This window comes from Carettochelys insculpta, chromosome 4, assembly GCF_033958435.1.
Source record: "Carettochelys insculpta isolate YL-2023 chromosome 4, ASM3395843v1, whole genome shotgun sequence".
In the NCBI taxonomy this organism is placed as follows: domain Eukaryota; kingdom Metazoa; phylum Chordata; order Testudines; family Carettochelyidae; genus Carettochelys; species Carettochelys insculpta.
The window spans coordinates 6968595-6991883 of NC_134140.1; the positions used below are offsets into that span (position 1 = coordinate 6968595).

The 23289-nt window shown below is 44.4% G+C and overlaps 1 protein-coding gene across 2 annotated transcripts in view; it reads left to right on the plus strand.

Annotated features, from left to right (window-relative positions):
- DNAAF9 (dynein axonemal assembly factor 9) overlaps positions 1-9117 on the plus strand; it is a 114092-nt gene extending 104975 nt beyond the window's left edge. For both annotated transcript variants that reach the window (XM_074992223.1, XM_074992224.1), the window contains exons 36-37: positions 2234-2327; positions 5106-9117. In XM_074992223.1, the coding sequence (XP_074848324.1) occupies positions 2234-2327; positions 5106-5218 (207 nt within the window). In that variant the 3' untranslated portion in view covers positions 5219-9117. The remainder of the gene's footprint in view (positions 1-2233; positions 2328-5105) is intronic.
- The last annotated feature ends 14172 nt before the right edge of the window (positions 9118-23289 follow it).

The window sequence follows — 23289 nt, forward strand, 5'->3', positions numbered from 1 at the left end:
GTAATCCCTCAAGTTACATGAGAATTGTGTTCCCATGCACCCTCACATAACTTGAATTTTGTGTAAGTTGGGTGGTGGGGGGCTTTTTCCCCTGGCAGAATGCACATTCTGCAGCTGGGGAGGCACCTGGCTCTCCTTTTGAAAGGTAAGGCAAGTCCTGGGATTTTGGGGGGGATCAGGGGAACACAGTTGGGAGGGTTAAGCCTGGAGGTGGATTGGGGCTGTAGGCGGTAGGGGCTGGGGCGGGGATGATGATGGAGTTGCACTGGGAATGCACAGGTGAGCCAGAGCCACATGTGGAGGGGGTTGAACTAGGGCCGGGGGTGTTGAGTCAGGCATGGGGGGAGGGGGAGTGAGCAGGGGCCGGGGGGAGCAGGATTTTGAGTTGCACTAAACTCATGTTAATGTGAGTTAAGTGCAACTCGAAATTGCGCATTGCCAGGATTTATTGTATACGGCTATAACATCATAGCAATAATCACATTTTCATAATAGTGACAGATCTGTTTCCATTAATTATTGATAGGAGTGTGGAGACCATCTGTTCTGTCCTGTGCAAGTGAGAGGCAAAAATTCATTAATTTAACATACTTCTTGTTTCTGTGGAGGCTATATTAGTCTGCCCTCACAGGTGCTACTGTTAAGTCAGACTTTGCTTGTCTTGCTGTTTGTACAGCCAGTTTTTAGACAATCCCAGAAGTATTTACAAGTTGCTCTGTTGGAATAGAAGATAACTAAACACAAAAACCTCCTGTAAGAAATGTTTGCCAAGGGAGTCTCTGGTCATGTTCGAGGATTGGAAAAAGATCCTTTAAAATGTTTGCTCTTCAATATTTTTCTTGAAGGAGGAATGCATCTGGTGTGTATATATGTGTATATATATGTGTATATATATGTGTATATATATAAATAAAATCTGGTCAATAAAAAGCATGAATGAAAGTGCATGTAAGAACCTAATATGGGAAGGTACTACTGCTGTGTGTTTACATAGCAAGCTGTGCAGTATCTGAGTCTGTACTCTTCTTGTGAACATCTCTAATCCAGCACTCTCTAGTCTTGCAATATCCATGATTTGGTATGATTTTAGTTAGCTGCATGTCCATTTATTGTGTGTGTGGCCAAGATTCCTGTGGTCCAATAAAACTTGTTTAGTCACCAGTCCTGGATTGCAGCATTCTGTGCTGTTGCTTATCTCTAATTTACCCTTAAACATCTCCTAGGAGTCCAGTAAGTAGTGGAATCGTTGGTAATTCTGCTAGACAATGTTGACCGCCTGTGGTTCGACAAATTCTCTGGTTCGGCACTAGGCAGGTCCCGAGGGTGCTGGACTAGAGGTTCAACTTGTATATGGATAGCTGCAGGAGATTTCTGTGCAGTGTGAGTCTGGGAAATGACATAAGGTGCAAAGGTGTAAAAGGCTCATCCTAAGGACTATTTGCAACTTATTTCTAAATATATCAATTATAAAGTGAATTAAACAAGTTGTTGGAAAAAAGCTTCAAGTTACTAAGTCAGTGTGTTTCCAAATTATTTTGAAATACAGTGAAATCTACACAAGAGCCTGCCTTAAGATTCCTGGTCTAACAGGCCATCCAAAAGCAACCCCCAAACTATTTCTGTTATAAGACTTCCTCTGTGAAGCAACCTCTTCAGTCTTTTTAAGTCTAATTTTCAATTTAAGAAACTAAAACATATTGTAAGGTATTTTAAAGTGTTCGCTGAGTTGTTGGTCTGAAGTCTTAAGAAGATAACCCTGTATCTGTGAACATTAAGGGTTTCTTCAGACTAGGATAAAAGTATATTTGTAAGTCATATTAGCTACAACAGCGCAGGGCTAACTTTCCCTTTCCAAACTAGCGGTACATTGTTTTAGCAAACAAGTGTTAACAAAATACATTTATCCTAGTCTAAACAAGCTCAGAGGGCCTCTTTTACAACCAAGAGGACAATAAGAGTTTTGGAGGGGTTTCCTCAATTTTCCTAGTATAAAAATTGAATTATAAGGGAACTGTTAAAGATACTGTCATCTTGTTAGACATGTTGCAGACTAGGTTTAAATACTACCATATAAAGAAAAGGGTAAGCACTTTTTTACTGGGCTCGTAAATTTCTCAAAAGTACCATCTCCTTCCCCCCCTTTAGTTCATGCTTAGCAGCAGAGATTTACATACTCGTATTTTAGACCGTTGCTCTAAATATCTAACGTTAAAATATTACTTTTTAAATGCAGATGAAGCGCCACTTGGATCCGCTTCCAGCTGGTTACTTTTACAACGGAACTCAGTTTGTGAATTTCTTTGGGGACAAGATGGATTATCATCCATGTATCCTTTAACATTTATTTAAACTCATCACTATTTTCTTGGGAAGTATGCTGCAGATTCAGACAAATCTGACATAGGAATGTTGGGGCAGAGCATTATCCTTAAAAGAACCAATTCACTAGCTGGTGAGCCTACAAAGTGAAAGGTTTTGGTGTTTAAATAAGCATATTTGCCATACCAGGCTTTAACATTAATCAGTCACTCCCACCATCACAGTGTAAGAAGATAAATTGAACAAACCAAAGGTCATTATGCAACATAAGATCATATAGAAAATCATGTACAGAATCATGTACAGTATAGACTTTATTTTTCAAGAACCCTGTGATTGGAACATTCACATTACCTGAATCTCTTCCTTGTCCCCTTGCTCTGCTTTTGGGTCACATGAAGTTTCTCATGCTAGAGCGGAGACCCCTGGCTCTGGTAGAGACCACCATGTTGCTGACTGCCCTTGCAGCATATCGGGAAGCCTGGTGTGGCCCTCCTGTCGTGGGACTGAGTAAGTGGAACCCTGACAGCAGAGCTACGGAGGACTCCCTGTGCTGCTGCAAGGCTGGTAATACTGGAGCCCTGCACATACAAGGCCCTGGTGTGGCTGATCGGAGTAGTGGCCTGAAGTCTCCACTCCCATTAGGACTTCCCATACACACATCCCCATGCCTTGGGCTTGCAGCAATCAAGAAGGTAGTCATGGGTGTGGTTGAGCCAGGTTATGAGCTGCAGAGGACTCCCTGCAGTGCCATTCCAGCCCTTGATTATCCAAACCAAGTCAACGTCCCCTGTGTTTTTCAAATAATCAGAGGCATACGATGCAAAGCAATGTGTTTAAACCAAAGAATCCCTTCATACCTTTCAGTATAGTGTCAGAAAATACATATACTTACAGAAACCAAACAAAACCAGCAAGAGTTCTGACTGCAAAAATACCTCCTTTTTGGTCCTTGCCTGTTGAAGTCTCTTTAATCTAAAGAGCCCTTCTGGCCTGGTTTGATGTGGGAAAACCTTCACAAACATAGCAACCAATCTATGTGTTTTCAGAGTGCGCACACAAATAAAATCAGAAGCCACGCACGTGGTTACCCTGCAACACCGTATTACTTGTGAAGTAAAAGATGGTGGCACTTGCTTCCTTATTTAAAAATTCTTGTTGGAGTTCTGTGCCTTTTACTTCCTATGGGCAAACAGCTATGGGGAGCATACACTGAAAGTTATACAAAGAGAAAAAGAGCTTGTTTTTAGTTTCTCCTGTGAATCACAATGGTTCCTTTTTCACCTGAATTGGTGTATTGGATTTTTGTCTCAATATTTGGCAACAATTCCAGTCAGATAAACAGACCCCTGTTGTACAATTCCTTATGTGTTTGTCGTATTTTCTAATACTTTCATCCTCAGGTTCTCTCTGAATTATTTATTTGTATTATTGCAGTGCCTAGAAGCCTAAGTCATGGACCAGGACTTTGTTTGGGTAGTCTCATCTATTATTATACTCTAGATGCTGTATAAATGCAGAACAAAAAAAAAAAAAGTACATCTCCGGCACAAAGAACTTACCTCAAATCTGCTTTTATAGCCTCAGCTTAGTTTTTGTTATTTCTTGATCTTGAGTGACTGATGGGAGAACTGTGGGTGGACACTTCCATTGTTCTTTGAAAGAGAGCGTCCCCCTGTCCCTCCTCAACTTCTGTGGCACTTAATTTTAATACATAAATCATCCAACCTGTATTCTCTTCTTGTATATATTCCTTAATCATAGTCATTTGGAGCGAAAGTTAGGGAAAGACAAAAGCAGCAACATATGCTAACCCTAGTTATTGAAATTAATCCAGATATTTTTGCTAGTGGAATTTTTTTCCTACTTAAACCTACTTATTCAAATTCACGTAATTATGCTATGTAAGACCAAATAATAGAGGAAACTCTCCAAATAATTTACTACAGCATCAACCACACTTTCACAGCCATTAAACAGCATAATAGGAATAATACCATCTTTCTCATTTACTAAACCGTCTAAATAAAATCCAGTATCTTTTAAAAATGGCACATTCTTGCAGGGTTTAAATACTGTGGTGTTAGGTCTGCATTTTTTTTCAAGTAAATTTAAAAGCCAGATTGATTCAGCAGCCAGTGATGGGAATCCTAGGCTACATCTACACTAGAAGCATCTGTCTGCAGAGGTTACTGTGGGCAGATATATTCTGACAAAACTTCTGTCAAGAGAATGTGTTTACACATGAAAGTGGATCAATCTTTTGATCCCTTCTGTTGACCAAAGGGCTCTCTGGAGTGTGTACACTCCTTTTTGTCAACTGTTCTGTTAACAACTTGCATTTTGTGTATAGATACTCCATGAGTTTTGTCTACAAAACTCTCCAGAGCAGACTTGGCCCTAATCTTTTACAGAACTCTCTCCAGGATTATCAGACTGAACCTTGGGATGGTTGTAGAGAGGCAGTGGCTGAGGCAGAGACGACATGAAGGTATCCTCATTATTGTTAAGTTTCCTGACCTGCTGCTATTTCAAATAGCCCTTAATATTTTTCACTGCTATGCTTTGAAACATTACCTACATGACTTGTATAGCCTCCTTGAGGTTGAGTGCTAATAGTTGGCTCAGATTCCCAAGATATGTTAAGTGTGCGTTCTTGCCCACAGAGAAGAATTTTCCTCTTAACGTGCAGGTCTAACTAGTTCAGTTACTCAGTTAGTTCAACCTGTTCTGACTCTAATGCACACTATTGGGGTGAATACTTTTCCTTAGTATTTTGACATCAGTAATGGACCAGTTCATGAATGATTACTTGGAAGAAGCTAACAGAGAAATTGAAAAGTACAACAGAGAACTCGAAGAACAGGAATATCATGACCTCTTTGAGCAGAAGACATAAGCATGCACATAAATGTAGATTTCTTAATTGTCATCTGACTACCTGTAACCGAAAAATGCTGGCAGCCTTGCCGGTTAGCAAGATAATGAAAAGCAAAATGTTAATTCTCAGCACATTTAAAATGAGGTTTCATTCCTGCAAGGCTGGCATTTTAATTTGGTAACTTCTTAGTTGTTTGTACAGTCTGATTCACATCCACTTCATCTTAATTCCAGATCATAAAAAGCATCACCTGGAATTTCTGACTAGCAGTGGAAATATTGCACATTCAAAACAAAACCATATGTCCTAATAGCCCTGTGTACGAGAATGAATTTGGTTTCTGGTATAGATAATCAAAAACCTGGAGCTCATTTCTCCATACGCCCTATAAAAATTCCTGTTCAGAGTGTACACAAGTGCCCCAAATGAAAAAGTGGCCAACACTTTTTACACCCAGAAATGTTTCAGTATGAGAGTTTGTGTGTTCCTAAAGTGAGAAATGGGGGAACACATGACAAGCTCTGAAGAGAGCACCTGCTCTTGCTCCTGCTCTCAATGGCTCATTTTCTCCTGCAACCCTTGCACTGTCATGCGGAATTTGTTGCAGACAGAGTACCTGCCACGACTGGAGAGTAAAAGGGTTATCTTGTCAATTTCACTGTAGCCTAAATGTCTGAGCACATCTGGGATGAGCCAGGTATCTTCTGGCTCAAAAGATGAGTTGGTTTTTCTACTCTAATTTCCAAAGGTCAAAACGAACTTGAAGTACTTGACCTGACAAGTTTCTGAGAAAGTTGGTGTGCCATAGCCTTCCACAGAACTGAAATCCTGGGTTTGATTTTTGTTTTTCCTTCAAACTAATATGACAGAAGGAAGGCGCCTTGTCCTCTAAGTTAAACAAGAACTATTTTGAATGTGACTAAGTAGAACACTGGCCAAGATGCTGCATTATTGTAGGATTCCTTACCTTAGAAAAATGAATTGCTCTACTTCACTGTAATTTGGAAATTAGTTTTGTGGAAACCAGCCGTGGCTGAACACTAACTTGCATACTCCTATGCCTCAGGAACAGATCAGGGCCAGGTTTTAGTGCATCTGTGATCTTTCTGTTGATCAGATATATTTGCAGTTAGAAATTATTGAAGGAATAATTCTGTGTAGTGTGCTTACAATAATGAACCATAACCAATAAGTTAAGGAAAATTACATTGCATTCCTACAGCCAAGTGCAAGTCTATATAGAAATTTGATGCCTTACTTAGAAAATAAGTTTTTTACATTTGGAACTTCAAATGGCTGAAATATCAGACCATAAACATTGGAACAATTTAGACAAAATTGTAGTCTGCCTCACTGCAAGTTAACCTCAGTGAGCTGCCTGTATTTGAATCTTTAGGATATACAGATTCCACAGGGAGGTGCAGATTTTGAATTCCAGGTGGTGCAGATTAGGATTTCAATGTGTGCAGGTCTGTTTCTTAGACAGTTTTCATGCTAGGCATTAAAAGCTTTCAGAATTTAGGCATTATCTTCCACGCCACAGGGCTTGAATTCCCTAGAAGTGCTTTTCTTCTAAAGTACAGTAAAAGCCAGCAGTTAGTTCCAAGTTGTGTATGTTTTCTGGGACAAACCATATTACAGAGCATCACCATAAGGCTCAAGAAATACCTATGCATGGCTACACTTTAGTCTTTTAATATACTTAGTGCCTGGTAGGATAAGCGTAGCTAAGAGTTGTTTTTGCGGGTGTTGTCAGTGTTTAGAAACTAAGTCAAATTGGCTGTGGAAACTACATATTTAGCCAGAATTGTGAAAATACAGAATTCTGAAGAAAATACTGCAATAAAAGGGGAATTTAGGAAACAAAGTAATTCTTTGCCAGTATAACTTGGTATAAACACTGTTTGCTCCTTTTTAGCTTAAGTTGTCTAATCTGGAAAAGCCATATATCTAGACTAGTTGTACAACTATGTAACATCAGATATAAAATATCAGGAGTTGAGACAACAGACACTGTGTTGACATTGTCTCAACTGGGAAATCAGTAATGGAGTAGGTTTTAAGTGCAATTGATAGATGAAGATACTGTAGCTTACACTCTGCTGAACTCTTTAAGAACGCTGATTTGTGCAGCTCTTGAAAATAAATATTGATGAGCTGATTTAATCTAGGTGTCCTAGAATGAGTTAATTAAAACAGAGGTGTCTTATGAGTAAAACAGGAAATAATAAACACACATTGGATTTATTGCTGCGCAAATAAAACTGTTTTTAAAGCCTGAATCAGAAGAGTTCACCACAACAAAGGCATAGTATAGATATTATATGCTGTACTGCATGCTGAGTGGTAACAAATAACTGTGTAATATGATGAAAGACCTTTCACCATACTGGTACTATTTCAATTAATATATTTTGGTATTGAAATAATTTGATTACCTCAGCTTTTAATGTTCAACTGTGATTTTTTTTTTTAAAAAATAAAAAATTAAAAAAATTACTGAAATAGTGAAACTGTGACAGTGAGATCCTTTAAACATAGCAGTGCCTTGCCTATGGCGCCATTGATGCACTAAGCCAATTATGGGAGTGGACGTCATGGGTTGTATTGCTTGCAGCCTTTTTTTAAAGGAGAAACGGTTTTGGTGAAAGGACTTGCAATTAACCTAGTGAAGACTATATTAGCACATATGGTTAAATCGTTTTTAAAAAACTCTTTGAGGACTCAAGTGTATAAATACTCGATGCTGCTGAAGTTTTATAGCAGTTTCTGGTGAATTTGGGGGTTGCTTCCAACAGTCATCAGGCCCTTCTTTGGGGTGGGAGGGGAAGCATAATATTTGTATCCTGTCAGAGATCTATATACCTTACTGAACCCTAATGACAGGGTAATCCGGTTTTTATTTTTTTAAATGGAAATAAGAATTGGGTTAATAAAGAACTAGTTTTGAAATCTTTAGCTACTATCAAACAAAAAAAGCACCATCTCTTGCTAAGCTGCAAATGTTCAAATAAGTAAAAAGTGCCATTATACTATCTTTTAATTGTATAATGAAAGTTGATAACAGTAACTTTGTGTGTGGGCATTTCTGGTCTTTTGCCAAAGTGCTAAGAGTCCTCCAAGGGTTTGATGCTTTGCTGACCTTAACGTTAGCAGCTTGTGTTTTTTCTCACAGAGAATGAGTGTTGTCAGAAGTTGCTGAAGTTATAGGGGGTAAAAAATGTGACAAACTTAACAAGGGAACACTTGCAACTTGAACTGAACTGTGACCTAGGATTATTTCTTTGTAAAGTTGTGGAATGTAGTATTCCCATTTTTACACCTTCGTATTATTACTTAGCAAAAATAATTGCAGGGAAGGTTTACGTTGCAATTAAAAGTTCCCTAATAAGTTTTATCTTGAGATTTTTCTGAATTTGCACAGATATAAGCTCTGGAATACCTTGTCTGGTATTCTTAAAAGGGAAAATTGTAATTAGTTTAGTAAATAATAAACTGTGAGTTCTTAGAACAACATTATTAATCTAATTTTAGATTGTTAAAGATGTACCTCAAATGGCTAGTGAGAAATTCCTTCATTTTTACACAAATGTCAAATACTAATAGAACAAATCTCACTTTACAATGTGCCAAAATTCACTTTTATACTAGTTTTTTGATGCTTTAATATTTGCAACTTGATAAGTTAAAATTTGTATTTACAAACACTACTGTAACTTCAGTGAAACTGAATTGTGTGGTTGAAGCTTTTTTGCTTATTATTGTATTTATTACACAACTTGATTCAGTAAATATATAAAATTACCTTTCCATTTATTTTTGTATTGTTTTACATGTTTATACCTGCAGTTTGTGTGATTTTTTACAACTGTAATTCCAATGTCATGCTAAGAACCAATAAAGTGTGTCCATCTGTTGTCTTCATTTGATTCTTTGACAATCTGCACAAGTTCTTGGTTATGCAAGCTCTTTTTTGAGGCTCTTGGCAGTGTTTTTCCATTAAGCCTACATGTAATGTGGGCTAGAGTATTAACTGAAGTGGGAAACAGTGCTACAAAATCAGTTACAACTAAAGCTCTCTGAGTACACTCCTGGTCAGAGTGTGAGAGTGATCTCTGGCAACCAAAAACCATAAGTTAAATCTGCTGTTTTTAAGGCCACTTTTGAGGAACTGACTCAAGGCCCTAGTCGTCATAGGGTTGACAGAACGTTTTTAATAATTTTGATGTTTGTCGGTCTTTATTCTTACATTTTTTTTCTATTTATATCTATTTAAATTTTCACAGGAAAGTTCGGGGGGGGGGGGGCAGGCAATTATTTTATGACAAACTGATTAACACCACATGTCAAATGTACAAACCATAAATATCCTTAAATCAAAATTTTCATTCTTCAAGCAGTGTGTTTCTTCCTTGGCCTAGCTGTACATTTTGATTATTGATGGAAATATTTTTTGTCATCTGTGTGTAGTGAAAGCAACATTTATCGGCATCTACTGATTAAAAACTGAATCCTTCCAAGATGATGTAAAAGTCATTGAATTTGACATTTCCTTTACATTCAAATTCCTTTACATTCAGACTTTTTATATATTCATCCTTAGCTTTATTCCATATGCTCAGTATCTTTTCCAGCAACTCTTTCATATTTGCTATAAATCAGCATTTATCAAAGTGGGGTCCACCAGCTGCCTCCAAGGGGTCCACCAGCCATGCTGATGAACTCAGTCCCCTCCTGTGTAGGAAGTACTGAGCTGGAGGGAGTGAGGCAGGAATGGAGCAAGTTCTGGGAATGGGGCAGAATTGTGCACAGGGCTGCCAGCCCCCCCGATCAACTCTTCTCCCTCTCAGCCAGAGCCTCCTGCATGCTGCAGAGCAGCTGTAAGCTGTGTGCAGGAAGTGGTGAGAGAAAGGGAGCAGTGGGGATAGGGCATACGTGGGGTGTGGGGGGGGGGAGCGGGGAAGAGGCACAAAGAGGAAGGTCAGAGTGCAGCCTTGGTGGATAGAATGGAATGGGGGTGGGACCTGGGGCTGAGCAGGGCACTTGGGAGTTCATGGAAAAAGCTTGTAAATCAAAATGGTGGTCCTTGAGTTGTGAATATTTGAGATCCATGTGTCATAGGGCTTCTCCATGCTTTATGAAAATTGGCTTATGAATATGCATAACTTGCTTGAAGATGATTATGCAAAACAGGCCATGTCACATTTTGAGTTACAATCTGCTGAATCTATATATCCTATTTTTGTGCATATGTCATTCTGTGTGAAGTTGGAAATATGAAGTGTGAATCTTTTTAGTTCTAAGTGTGCTAATGAGGGCCGTTAGTGATACCTTAGGAACTTAATGGCTTGGTACTCAAACCACCCTTTGATCTGAAGAAGCGGGTCTGTTCCACAAAAGCTCATCACCGAGTAAATTATTTTGTTAGTCTTTAAAGTGGTACTTGACTGCTTTTTTGTTTTTATCTGTGAGTGCTTTTATTTTTCCTGTAAGCCCAAACTGTGGTTTGTCCTAGAAAGATGTGACCATGCCACCTGGTACTAGAATCTACCTTCATTCTGTCACTTTCCATGGAGATGTGTAGACTGAAACCTGGAAACAAAGAACTGTAACAGGTGAAGGCAAATCTGATGGGCCCCAGTTGGAAAAAGATAAACTCTGGCCTCAGATATTGTAAGAACTCCCATGTAACAAAATTCTTAGTGTATTAAAATTAGCTGGCATCTTTGGTTTGTTTAAACTTAAGTAACATTGTTCTGTCTTCACTTGCAGTCACTTAACTTCTACTTTTTATACTTTTGTTTGTTGTGTAGCCCAGTTACTCAGAGCTGTGGAGGAGCAACCACTGTGCAGAAATCTTTCACTGGTAAAAGGAACAAAAATCTTTGAGCATTCTCTGTGGGAAGCTCTTACACAGGGGAAAATCAGTTTATTTGGGGTTTGGGTCTTGTTCAGGAGGTTGGGTTCCTGGGTGCTGGTAATGGGCCCTATAGCTGAGTCCTCCTGGAGCTGAACTGGTTCAGCGTCTGTGTTGCTCTGAAGAAGGGCGGTAACCCCAACTTGGGGGTAGGGGGCAAAGAATAGAGCTTCTGGCACTTCAGGACAAGGTAATGGGGAGCCCCAAGCTGGGGGTAGTGGCTTGATCAGCATGCTGCGGAGCAACCCCCAGTGGGTTTCTTTGATCATGCCCTGATACAAATCATGAACTTGAGGCAGTATTTTTTAAATTGCATTAATTTGTTTGATTCATGATACTCCAGGAATTATTTTGGGGAAGTTCTGGTCTGTGATACAGAAAGGCTGGTTGTAATGGTCCTTTCTTGGTCTTGGAATCTACAAGGTACTGTAGACCCCTGACTTACGCAATTTTGACTTACGCATTTCTTGCAATAATGTGAGTCGAAATCATGAGTGGCAGGGACCCAGGAGCCAGGCTGCAGTTTCCTGGCTGGTCAGTTTCCTGGCTCCTGCAAGTGGAGGGGAGCAGGGAGCCAGGCGTAGCCAGGACTGTGGGACCTGAAGGCAGCAGGGCCCCTCCCACACCTGATCCTAACTTGCACATGGTTACCCAGGAACTCACCTATACATAAGTCAAGAGTCTACTGTATTGATGCACTAGCTGTAGCCAGGATGGGGAAAATATAGTCCACCAAACCTTTTCCTCCAGCTCACCGTGACTCCAGGGTGGGGCCAGAGGAGGATTTCTCATGACCCTAGCCACACTGCTCCTGTGAGCAGCCAACTGCTGCTAGTAAGTTCAGCATGCGCCTGTGAGGAAGGGGCAGTGGGTTTCTTTGCACTGCCCCCCCGCCCCAGCAACATCCTCACAGCTTCTGTGGGCCGGTTCCCAGGCAATGAGAGCTGTGAGGCTTGTGCCTGGGGCCAGGCGCAGCCTGCAGACACCTGCCCCCCTGCTCCCGCCCCCAGTGATGTTTGTTCGAAGTGTGGCAGCTTTGAGGGGTGTGAGGCCCCCATGGCATTCAGGCAGCATGAGTGCGAACGCATTTACAGGGTGCTACTAAGCAGCTGGAGGGAGGCGGTATTCCTTGTTCACAGCATCGGGGAGGCCTGCCCTGGAACTGTACTATGCCTGGTGATGGTGTCTACACACAGAAAGTCGAATAATTGGAGAGATCACGGCAGAGCTAAAGAATGATTTAAGAGGAGGGAAAACACCTTTAGACTCTCAGTGTAAGGGGTATGTCCAGTGGGGCCAACAGCCCCAGTGGGCCCTGGTGCATGGTGTGGTGGGGAGGCTCTGCACCCCCAGAAGAGGCAGGGCCTTAGGAGGAAGATGTGGGACTGAGGGTAATCAGCCCATAGTGCTGCTCCAACCGTGCGCAACGCCCCAGCACTCGGAGCCATACAGCATGGCCCTCCTGCAGGAATTTAAAGGGGCCTGCAGCAGTGGCAGCAGGATCAGTGACCAGGAGCATGGGGCCCCTTTGACTCTCCAGAGCCTGGTGCAACTATCCCTCTTGTTGCCTCTCCTCCCCTGGGTATGCCTGCACTGCAGTCTGGACCCACGCTTACCAGCATGGGCAGACAACTGCGCCAGCTGGCATGCTAAATATAGCAGAGAGCTGGGGCTAGCGTGGGTAGCAGCTCACACTGAGTGTGTCCCCAACAGGTCCTGGTTGATTTGCACTAACCTGAGCCATTGGTTCGTACTGTGTTCGGCGAGGCTGATGCTATTAACGTGTTAGCTCAAAACGAGCGCGTCATAAAATTGTAGAACAACAGAGCTGGAAGAGACCTAAGAAGCCATCAAGTCCAGCCCCCTGCCCTTGGCAGGACCAAACCCATCAGATCAGCCCTGTCAGGGCTTTGTCGAGGTGAGACTTAGACACCTCCGGGGATGGAGATGCCACTACTTCCCTGGGTAGACCATTCCAGTGCTTCACCACCCTCCCAGTGAAAAAGTTTTTCCTAATGGTCAACCTGGACCTTCCCAACCGCAACTTGAGACCATTGTTCTGTGTTCCGCCATCCATGATCACTGTGAACAAACATGATTAATGATTAAGGGTCTGGAGCACAAGACCTATGAGGAGAGGCTGAGGGATTTGGGCTTGTTTAGTTTACACAAGAGAAGACTTAGAGGTGATTTAATAGCAGCCTTCAACTTCCTGAAGGGGAGCTCTAAAAAGGAGGGTGAGAAACTGTTCTCAGTGGTGTCAGATGGCAGAACAAGGAGTAATGGTCAGAAGTTGAAGAGGGAAAGGTGTAGTTTAGATATTAGGAAAAACTACTTCCCCAGGTGGGTGGTGAAGCATTGGAGAATGCGTTGCCTAGAGAGGTGGTGGATTCTCCATCCCTTGAGGTTTAAGTCCCAGCTGGACAAGGTCCTGGCTGGGATGACTTATCATAGAAGAGTAGGACTGGAAGGGACCTCGAGAGGCCATCGAGTCCAGCCCCCTGCCCTCATGGCAGGACCAAGCACTTTCTAGACTATCCCTGAAAGCCATCTATCTAACCTCCTCTTAAATATCTCCAGTGATGGAGATTCTACCACCTCCCTTGGCAATTCGTTCCAGTGTTTGATCACCCTGACAGTTAGGACATTTTTCCTAATGTCCAACCTGAACCTCCCCTGCTGCAATTTCAGTCCATTGCCTCTTGTTCTATCCTCAGAGGCAAGGAAGAACAAGTTCCCTCCCTCTACCTTATGACACCCTTTTAAATACCTGAAAACTGCTATCATGTCCCCCCTCAATCTTCTCTTTTCCAAACTAAACAAGCTCAATTCTATCAGCCTTTCCTCATAGGTCATGTTCTCTAGACCTTTAATCATTCTTGTTGCTCTCCTCTGGACCCTCTCCAATTTCTCCACATCCTTCCTGAACTGCGGTGCCCAGAATTGGACACAATACTCCAGCTGAGGCCTAACCAGCGCATAGTAGAGCGGGAGACTGACTTCTTGTGTCTTGTTCACAACACACCTGTTAATGCATCCTAGAATCATGTTTGCCTTTTTCGCAACAGCATCACACTGTTGACTCATATTTAGCTTGTGGTTCGCTATAACCCCTAGATCCCTTTCTGCTGTACTCATTCCTAGGCAGTCCTTTCCCATTCTGTATGTGTGACACTGATTGTTCCTTCCTAAGTGGAGCACTTCGCATTTGTCCTTATTAAACTTCATCCTGTTTACCTCAGCCCATTTCTCCAGTTTATCCAGATCCTTTTGAATTATGACCCTATCCTCAAAGAAGTTGCAACCCCTCCCAGCTTGGTATCATCTGCAAACTTAATAAGTGTACTTTCTATGTCAATATCTAAATCGTTAATGAAGATATTGAACAGAACCGGTCCTAAAACAGACCCCTGCGGAACCCCACTAGTTATACTTTTCCAGCAGGATTGAAAACCATTAATAACTACTCTCTGGGTACGGTTATCCAGCCAGTTGTTCACCCACCTTATAGTAGCCCCATCTAAGTTGTATTTGGGTAGTTTATTGATAAGTATATGATGTGAGACCGTGTCAAATGCTTTACTGAAGTCTAGGTGTACCACATCCACCGCTTCTCCCTTATCCACAAGACTCGCTAGTCTATCAAAGAGTTAGTAGGGGTTGATCCTGCTTGAAGCAGGGGGCTGGACTAGCTGACCTCCTGAGGTCCCTTCCAGCCCTGTGATTCTGTGAGCAGCCTCTTTGCAACCTCCTTTCAGTAAGTGGAAGGCTATCATCAAATCCCCCTCAGTCTTCTCTTCTGCAGACTAAGCAGAGCCAATTCCCTCAACTTTTCTTCATAGGTCAAAAAGCCCATTCTCTCTGCAGTGTAGAAATGTCCTGAGAAAGCTGGAACTCTCTTGCTTACTGAAGAGCAGCTTGAAAGGTGACTTGACACTAGTTACCCCAGGAGGAGAAACCCGAGTGTAAAGGGCTGTTTAACATAGCCAACAAAGGCAAACCCCGCCCTGTGCCTGGCTGCTGATGGCTACCAGGTGCAGGTTGGTGAGGGCAGTTAGCCTTTGGTCTAGACCCGTGTTCCCTGTAAACTGTGCGCTTGGTGGTTCAGGTGCTGCCCAGCTGATTAGCAGAACACCCAACACTAGGTGTGTTTTCTCCTGATGGTGCACAGTCATACATTTATTCTGCACACATGGAAAAAATCCACATGTGAATGGCAAAGATTAGGGGAAACCGTGGTACAGGCTCCCGAGGGAGGTGGCTGACCTGCCCTCACTTGGCATCTTTAAATGGAGTTTGGATTTCTCTCTAAACTAGTGCTTGACCTAGGTTGAGTTTACCCACCAGTTCCTGTATGGCCAGTGTTACATAGCAGGGCAGACTAGTTGACCATAAAACAGCCTTGGAATCTATTAATACACTCAACAGCAGCGTTCCCTGTCAACTGAGCACTTGGGAGGCCACCCATGAGAGAGTCTGGTGCTGCCCAGCTGAAGCCCACAGTAGGCAGCATGTGTTTCTACTGATGGGGCATATCTGTGTAACTGCCCATAGGCAGACTCTCACCTGAGGCCTCTGAAGCTTAGTGCGTGAGCCTCTACAGCTTGAGCTGAAAGGCGCTCAGCTAAGGCTGTAGAGGAGCCTCTGTTTTTCTATGTAAATGGTCTAGGTGCCACACCCCCAGCTGCGTGTGTTACATGGCACAAGTCTTCGTGCACGAAAGAAAATCTATCCCGCCCACGGATGGGGAAGAAATAGAGAGAACCGGCTCAACAGCAAAGAGGCTTTAGTATTTCAGGTGGTGAATGGGGAGAGCTTCCATACTGCGGATGGCGGGTGGGGATGGTTAGTACTAGAATCTTCATAAATTTGATGAGCCCTTAGAAATGAAACTTCTAGTGTTGTGCTTGGCTATAGCTCCCTATGACCCAGGGAGTCCAGTAATATTTGCAGAGGTTTCCAACCCTTCTTAGCTTCCAGTGAAACATGCAGCCTGCCAAAGAACCTTGATTTGGAATTTCTTAGACCGCACGTCCACATGCGAACATTGATCAGTTAGCTCCTTGAAGTACTCCTGGAATTGAATCGACATATTCACAACAGGAACCATATGAAAAAGGAGCACTTGTTTAAATGAATTGCCCTGCACACCCATTGTGCGCATTCTAAGAGGTGCTTGTAAGAGAGCTCTATTGAATTGCTTAAAATAAACTTTCATACTAGTCCAATGTCTAGGTCGGAAACAAAACTCCCCCCAGCAAAGCCCAGGGGATTTCAAAGGCCTTATTTCTCCAGCCCAGACAAAAAGGCCTGGAATGTTTGTGTGTTACCCATTCAGGGCTAGGAAATCATTAGGCACATAGTGTATTGTATAGATCGCTGCGAAAGCCCCCTGGCACAAGTAAAACAGGAAATTTGTAATAGTTAAAATTATGCCTTCGGTTAACCCTGCCACAAATCTTCCATCTTTAACAAAGTTAGTTCAATATTTGTTTTATATACATCCTCTTCCGGGCTCCTTGCATATAGGGCACCTTCCTGCCGTCTAATCTTGGACTTATTGCAAGATCGTTTTTCTTCATAGGATTTTGCTCCTCCAGCTTTAACTCTTTATCTTGTTGGCTAGAAAGCCAGGCCATTCTGTGGAGTGGGAGTCAGCATGTCATATTCTCCCTCCCTCCCGCCCCACCACAACCCGTTGGACTCCTGGCTGCCTTGTTGATGTCTGAATAATCAGTAGTTTGGGAGCGCATCTGCCTGCCCAGCTTCCTTACCTCTAGGGAGCCTGGCACTCAACTGACACAACATGGATCAAGTCACAGTGGGTTTTGTTTCCTTTTAAAGCAAGAGATCAGCAAAGAAAAGGATGTCTGAAAGCAAAGATGCCTGCACTTTTAGTCTCTGCTGTGCCTTACAAAGGCTTTACTTGGTACACTGTTCAGAACTCAGCTCTGCCAAATTGTCATCAAAATAAGCCAGCCAAGCTCCACTCACAACATGCTGAGCTCATGACTTGCTCATCCTGTGGGGGGCAGGAATAAACTTCCCTTAGTGCCCTGTGAGGTCCTCCCATATTCCCATTTTACAGCAGGGGAAACAGAGTCAGAATGGAAGTGACTTACCCAAGGCCTCCCAGCATGTCAGTTGCAGAGTTTGGGTTGGAACGAAGGACAGGCTCAATTAGTGGGGGCATAGCGTTACTGTTCTCAGGCGCCCTGTACTTGAATTTATGTGCATGTAAATACCCACACAAAGGAGCGGGACAATAGAGAATCAGCGTTCTGTATACAAAACCACCTTTCTAGGGCTCGACTCACTTGGCCTTCCTACTGCTCTGACCTAGGATTTTACTGGGAGCTGCTTCCTTAAGGGCAAGCTGGCTCTGGATTTCTCCACACACTGCCCTTGTGCCTACTATGCATGTTGGTCCCCCATCCGGTGCAAGGAGACAGGGAGGTGCTAGGATGGCAGACCTGCCCCGACTGTGAGGGGCCGGGGGGGGGGTCCTTCGACCGGCAGTTCTTAGCAGCCTACTGTTTTTTCCTGCTGGTGAGGGAAGTGGATTCCATATACAGCTCCGGGTTCCTGCCATATTCTTAGCATATACCCCCCCAGCACTAAAATACTCAACACTTCTGTTCAGTTCCCCGATACTGCTCAAAACTTAGTTTTCGTGCCAGTCACTGGATTGATTCAGGCAAATTCTTGGCAGCCCCATTGAATTCAGTGGCTCTGCTGGGACATGGGGGTCTGCACAGAGGGTCAACATGGAAGCATATCAGGAAGATTTCTGAGGTAGATGCTGGAAGTTCTGCTCAGCGTGAGACACACCCTCAGGCCCACCAAAGCAAAACCGGTCATGTAAGATGCCAGTTTTTTAGTTGCAATCTTCTGCATCTGTATGTTCTGTTTTTGTGCCTGTATCATTCTTGTGCATGACAACAGAAATACAAAGTGTGGATCTATTTATATTTCTGCACTGGTGAGGCCACATCTGGAGTATTGTATCCAGCTCTGGACCCCCTATTACAGAAAGGATGTGGACACCCTGGAAAGAGTCCAGAGGAGAGCAACCAAAATGATTAGCAGGCTGGGGCATGTGACCTATGAAGAGAAGCTGAGGGATTTGAGATTATTCAGTCTACAGAAGAGAAGAGTGAGGGGAGGTTCCAAAGAGGATGGGGAGAAGCTGTTCTCTGTGGTGACAGATGACAGAACAAGGAGCAATGGTCTCAAGTTGTAGTGATGGAGGTCTAGGTAGGACAGTAGGAAAAACTATTTCACTAGGAGATTCATGAAGCTCTGGAATGAGCTACCTAGGGCGGTGGTAGAATCTGCTTCCCGAGGGCTGTGCCTAGACTGCAGGATTTTTCAGCAGAAGTTTCTGTCAGAAGATGCAAGAGGACAAAACTTCTGTCTCCAGACTGCAGCCAGACCACCTAGCAGATCAGAAGAGCGATCCCCTCTGCCGACAGATCAGCTGGACTGCCAAGCCCTTCTGTTGGCCAAATAGCAACCCAGAGCCCATCAGACAGGGTTGCCTGGTGTCCCAGAGGTCTTTTCTGTCAAGAGAAGGCCCCTTGAAATGTCCGGACTGGTTTTCTGTTGACAGATCTTTGTCAATGGTGGCATTCTTCCTTGTGGTGAGCAGGATACAGCTGTCAACGAAAGCTCTGTGTTCTGTTGACTTACTATTGACAGAACATGCTTGGAGCTCTAGATGCTCTTCAGGTTTTGTTGACAAAACAGCTGTTTTGCCAACAAATCCCTCTAATCTAGGCATAGCTCGGAGGGCTTTATCAAGATGGGACTTGGACCTATCTGGGATGATTTAGTTAGGATTGGCCTTGCTTTCAACAGGGGGTTGAACTTTGACTTCCCGAAATTTAATGTGGGTAAGTGTAAGGTAATGCATGTTGGAAAAAATAACCCAAATTACACGTACTACATGATGGGGTCAAATTTAGCTACGACAGATCAGGAAAGGGATCTTAGAGTTATAGTGGGTAGTTCTCTGAAGACATCCACGCAGTGTGCAGCGGCAGTTAGTAAGGCAAATAGGATGTTAGGAATTATTAAAAAAGGGATCGATAATAAGACAAAAGATATCATACTTCCCCTATATAAAACTATGGTACGCCCACATCTCGAGTACTGCGTGCAGATGTGGTCTCCTCACCTCAAAAAAGATATATTGGCATTAGAAAAGGTTCAGAAAAGGGCGACTAAGATGATTAGGGGCTTGGAAAGGGTCCCATATGGGGAGAGGCTAGAGAGACTGGGACTTTTCAGTTTGGAAAAAAGGCGATTGAGGGGCGATATGATAGAGGTATATAAAATCATGAATGGTGTGGAGAAAGTGAATATAGAAAAATTATTTACCTTTTCCCATAATACAAGAACTAGGGGACACCAAATGAAATTGATGGGTAGTAGGTTCAAAACTAATAAAAGGAAATTTTTCTTCACACAGCGCACAGTCAACCTGTGGAACTCCTTGCCCGAGGAGGCTGTGAAGGCCAGGACTCTATTAGGGTTTAAAAAAGAGCTTGATAAATTTTTGCAGGTTAGGTCCATAAATGGCTATTAGCCAGGGATAAAGTATGGTGCCCTAGCCTTCATAACAAGGGCAGGAGATGGATGGCAGGAGATAAATCACTTGATCATTGTCTTCTGTTCTCCTTCTCTGGGGCACCTGGCATTGGCCACCGTCGGCAGATGGGATGCTGGGCTTGATGGACCTTTGGTCTGACCCAGTATGGCCATTCTTATGTTCTTATGTTATGTTCTTATGACGTCTCTTCCAACCGTGCGATTCCACAGGTCTAATTATGCCAATGTGGGTGATGATTGGTACCCCTGAAACTTAATGGCTCAGTGCTCAACTCAATGTCCGGTAAATAGCCTCGTTCTGTAAACCCATACGGTGGTTGATCCCAGGAAAACATGTGAACATGCTAGCTGGTATGGGAATCCATTTTGAATTTATTTTCCATTGGGATGGGAGATGCAAAACAAAAGATTCCTGCCCCAGAGAAAAGTCTAACGTAAGCAACTGGCAGCCCTCATCTTTGTCTTCAGATGGCTTTTGAATCTGCCAGGCACACCCAAGAGGGTACAGTAGAAGTCTGAAAAGCTGTAGACCGAAGTCAGAGTAAAGGATCAACTCTGATGTGAAGCTACTACATGAGATAAGGACAGGTGTTTATTCTGCACAGGGATGGAAAGAGCTAAGGGGGACATTGGAGAGGAGCCCGAGGGGACAGGAAGGTGGGTGTCCATGCCATAATCAGCACAATAGGGAACAATCCCAAGGGGACTTCTGTAATCACATCCACAGAATCACAGAATCATGGGCCTGGAAGGGACCTCAGGAGGTCATGCAGTCCAGCCCCCTGCTCCAAGCAGGATCAACCCCCACTAAGTCATCCCAGCCAGGACCATGTCCAGACTGGAAGTAAAAACTTTGAGGGGTGGCAAATTCACCACTTCTCTAGGCAATGCATTCCAGTGCTTCACCACCTGCCTGGTGAAGTAGTTTTTCCTAATATCCAACTTACACCTTTCCCTCTTCAACTTCAGACCATTACTCCTGGTTCTGCCATCTGACACCATTTTTTATATTAAAAAAAAAATTATCTAGTCCAATCCCCTGCCCTCTTGGCAGGGCCAAACACCCTCCCTGACATCTATTTGTTCCAATCCCTAAATGGCCTCCTCAGGGACTGAGCTCACAATGCTGGGTTTAAGCAGGCCAACGTTCAAGCTACTGAGCTATCCCTCCCTCTGTCCTTAGCCTGTGAGGTGAAGGCCATTGACTGAGTGAGACTTTTGTGTAGATTTGTGGAAGGTCTTTGGCTTGTCCTGGTCCAGAGCAGGGTTTTCTTTTTGCAGACCTGTTCCTGCTCTGCTCTATCTATAATCAAACAATTTACTTAGTCATGGTCCTGGTTAGCCAGTTTTCCATGGTATTCAAGGTCAAAACTTACCCTGAGCTTTTTGGGGTGGCTCCCTGCAAATATTTTGCAATATTCCCCAAGGGCAGAGAGCAAACATATCTGCAGCGAAAATCAGCAAGGTGGATGGGCTTTTTGATCCCGGGCTTTTGCAAGGGAGGGCCGTTCAGCAGAGGCCCTGAGTTACAGGGGCCCATGGTGTCCCAGCACCAGGAATATTCCTGGCCTAGGGCCAGGCTCCACCAAAACTCCCCACTTCCTGCTGCCCCCTGCTCTCTCATGCTTGTGTCCTCGGCCCTCCCAGATGCTCTTCCTGTGCATCCCTTGGGCCCTGCTGCTGCTCCAGCTGATTTAAAAGGCTGGGTTGCAGAGGAGCTAGAGTGGAACTTGAGGTCCGGGATAGAGGGTGGGTGCAGCTCTAGGCTTTGCACTGCTCCAGCTACTGGGAGAAGCAGATAGAGGACCACTCTGCCTCCTGGGGCCGGTAGCCACTCTGCCCTTGCTGCACTGCTGGGGGGTGGCAGCTAGTCCTCTGGGCATTTGAAATCACCCAGAGGTGGCAGGCGGGGGGATGCTTGGGGAGTGTCCCCAGGTATGGGTGGCACACCCCCACCATTCACCCCACACTCTTTGTGCACCCCACTCCCTCCAGAGCCTGCACCTCCTCTCCCCAACCCCATACTGCTCCCCAAATTCCTGCACCCCCTTCAGCTTCCAACCTCCCTCTCAGGGCCTACACCCAGGACTCCTACCCCCTACTCCAGCCCAGCACCCACACTGCCTCCCCCAGCCCACATTTGTCCCCCTCTAAACTCCCTCCCAGAGTCTTAAGTGGAGGGGAGGAGGGTTGAATGAGTGTGGGGCTGCAGGTTCTGGGCACCCACCATCTGGATCTCATTAGTTGTTCCTATGCACTGGTACAGAATCGTGGGACTGTGGTCCCTTGGGAATAAGGGTAGGACTGGGCCATCCCTAGGGTGACACGGGGCCTTGGGCAACCCCTCCCCCAGGCCCCACTCGCCTCTGATCCACTCACCAGACCCCTGCTCCCTCCATCCCTTCCCCCAACCCTGCTCTGCCCGCTGCCCCATGCAATGCAAGCCAAGGGCTTACTGGGGGCTGGGTGAGGAGCAGCACCAGGGAGCACCTCCTCCCTCCCTCCCTGCACTAACCATGGAGGTAAGAGCAGAGTGGAGCCGGCGGGGAGGGGAGGGTGGAGCGGAGTGCGCAGTTGCGCTCTGCTTCCTGGTGCCTCGCGGAAGCTGAGCCCAGCAGGCTGAGAGAGGGTGGGCGGGTGATGGGGCAGAGCAGAGCAGGCTGCCGGGTTGCTTCCGTTCCTGCTGATGCAGCAGGGGACGGGGGTGACCCTTGCTGCTGTCCCGATTGGTTGAGACAGCTGCTGCAGGGGCCCCCCCCCAAAGCTCACAGCCTAGGGGGTGACCCCAAACTGTCCCATGGGCAGGATGGCTCTGACTGGGCCTAACCAGCTCTCAGTTCCTTTCTAACCACTGACTGCGCCATACGCTTGGCTCTCGCTGTGTTCTCGATGCCGCCTTGATGGTTTTTTTGATGTTTTGCTCGATTGCAAGAACAGACAAGCCCCCTGTGATCAGCTAGGCTGGCCTGCTCGACAGGCCTGGGAATGGCCCTAAAATAATTCCGAGTGTCAGTTTTAGAAAAAAAAAAAATCCATCTTGATGTAAGAGTTGTAGGCGATGGGTAACCTGCCACATCCCTGCAGACATAGTTCCAGGGGTTAGATACCTTCATTGCAAAGACGTACATCTTGCTTCCCGTCTGAGCTGGTCTGGCTTCACCTTCCAGCCCTTAGACCTTGCTTTGCTAGACTGAAGAGCGCATGACTTAATGTTTGTTCCCCCCATAGGTACCAACAGACTATGATCGTCACCCCAGAACCTTCTGTTGTTAAACTCACTAGACTGAGCCCCTCGAGTCAGTCGTCAGAAAGCAGTTTTCTAATCCTTTCATCGCTGAACCTTCTTGATCTCTGGGCACCACAGTATTCAAACAATGGGTGCACCAGCGCAAAATATGGAGCTTAAAAATCAAAGACTTATACAAAATTAGGGTCAGAAGAGACTTCAGGAGGTCAGCTGGTCTAACCCCCGGCTCAAAGCAGGATCAACATCAACTAAATCATCCCAACTAAGGCTTTGTCAGGCCTGCCCTTATAAACCTCTGAGGAGGGAGATTCC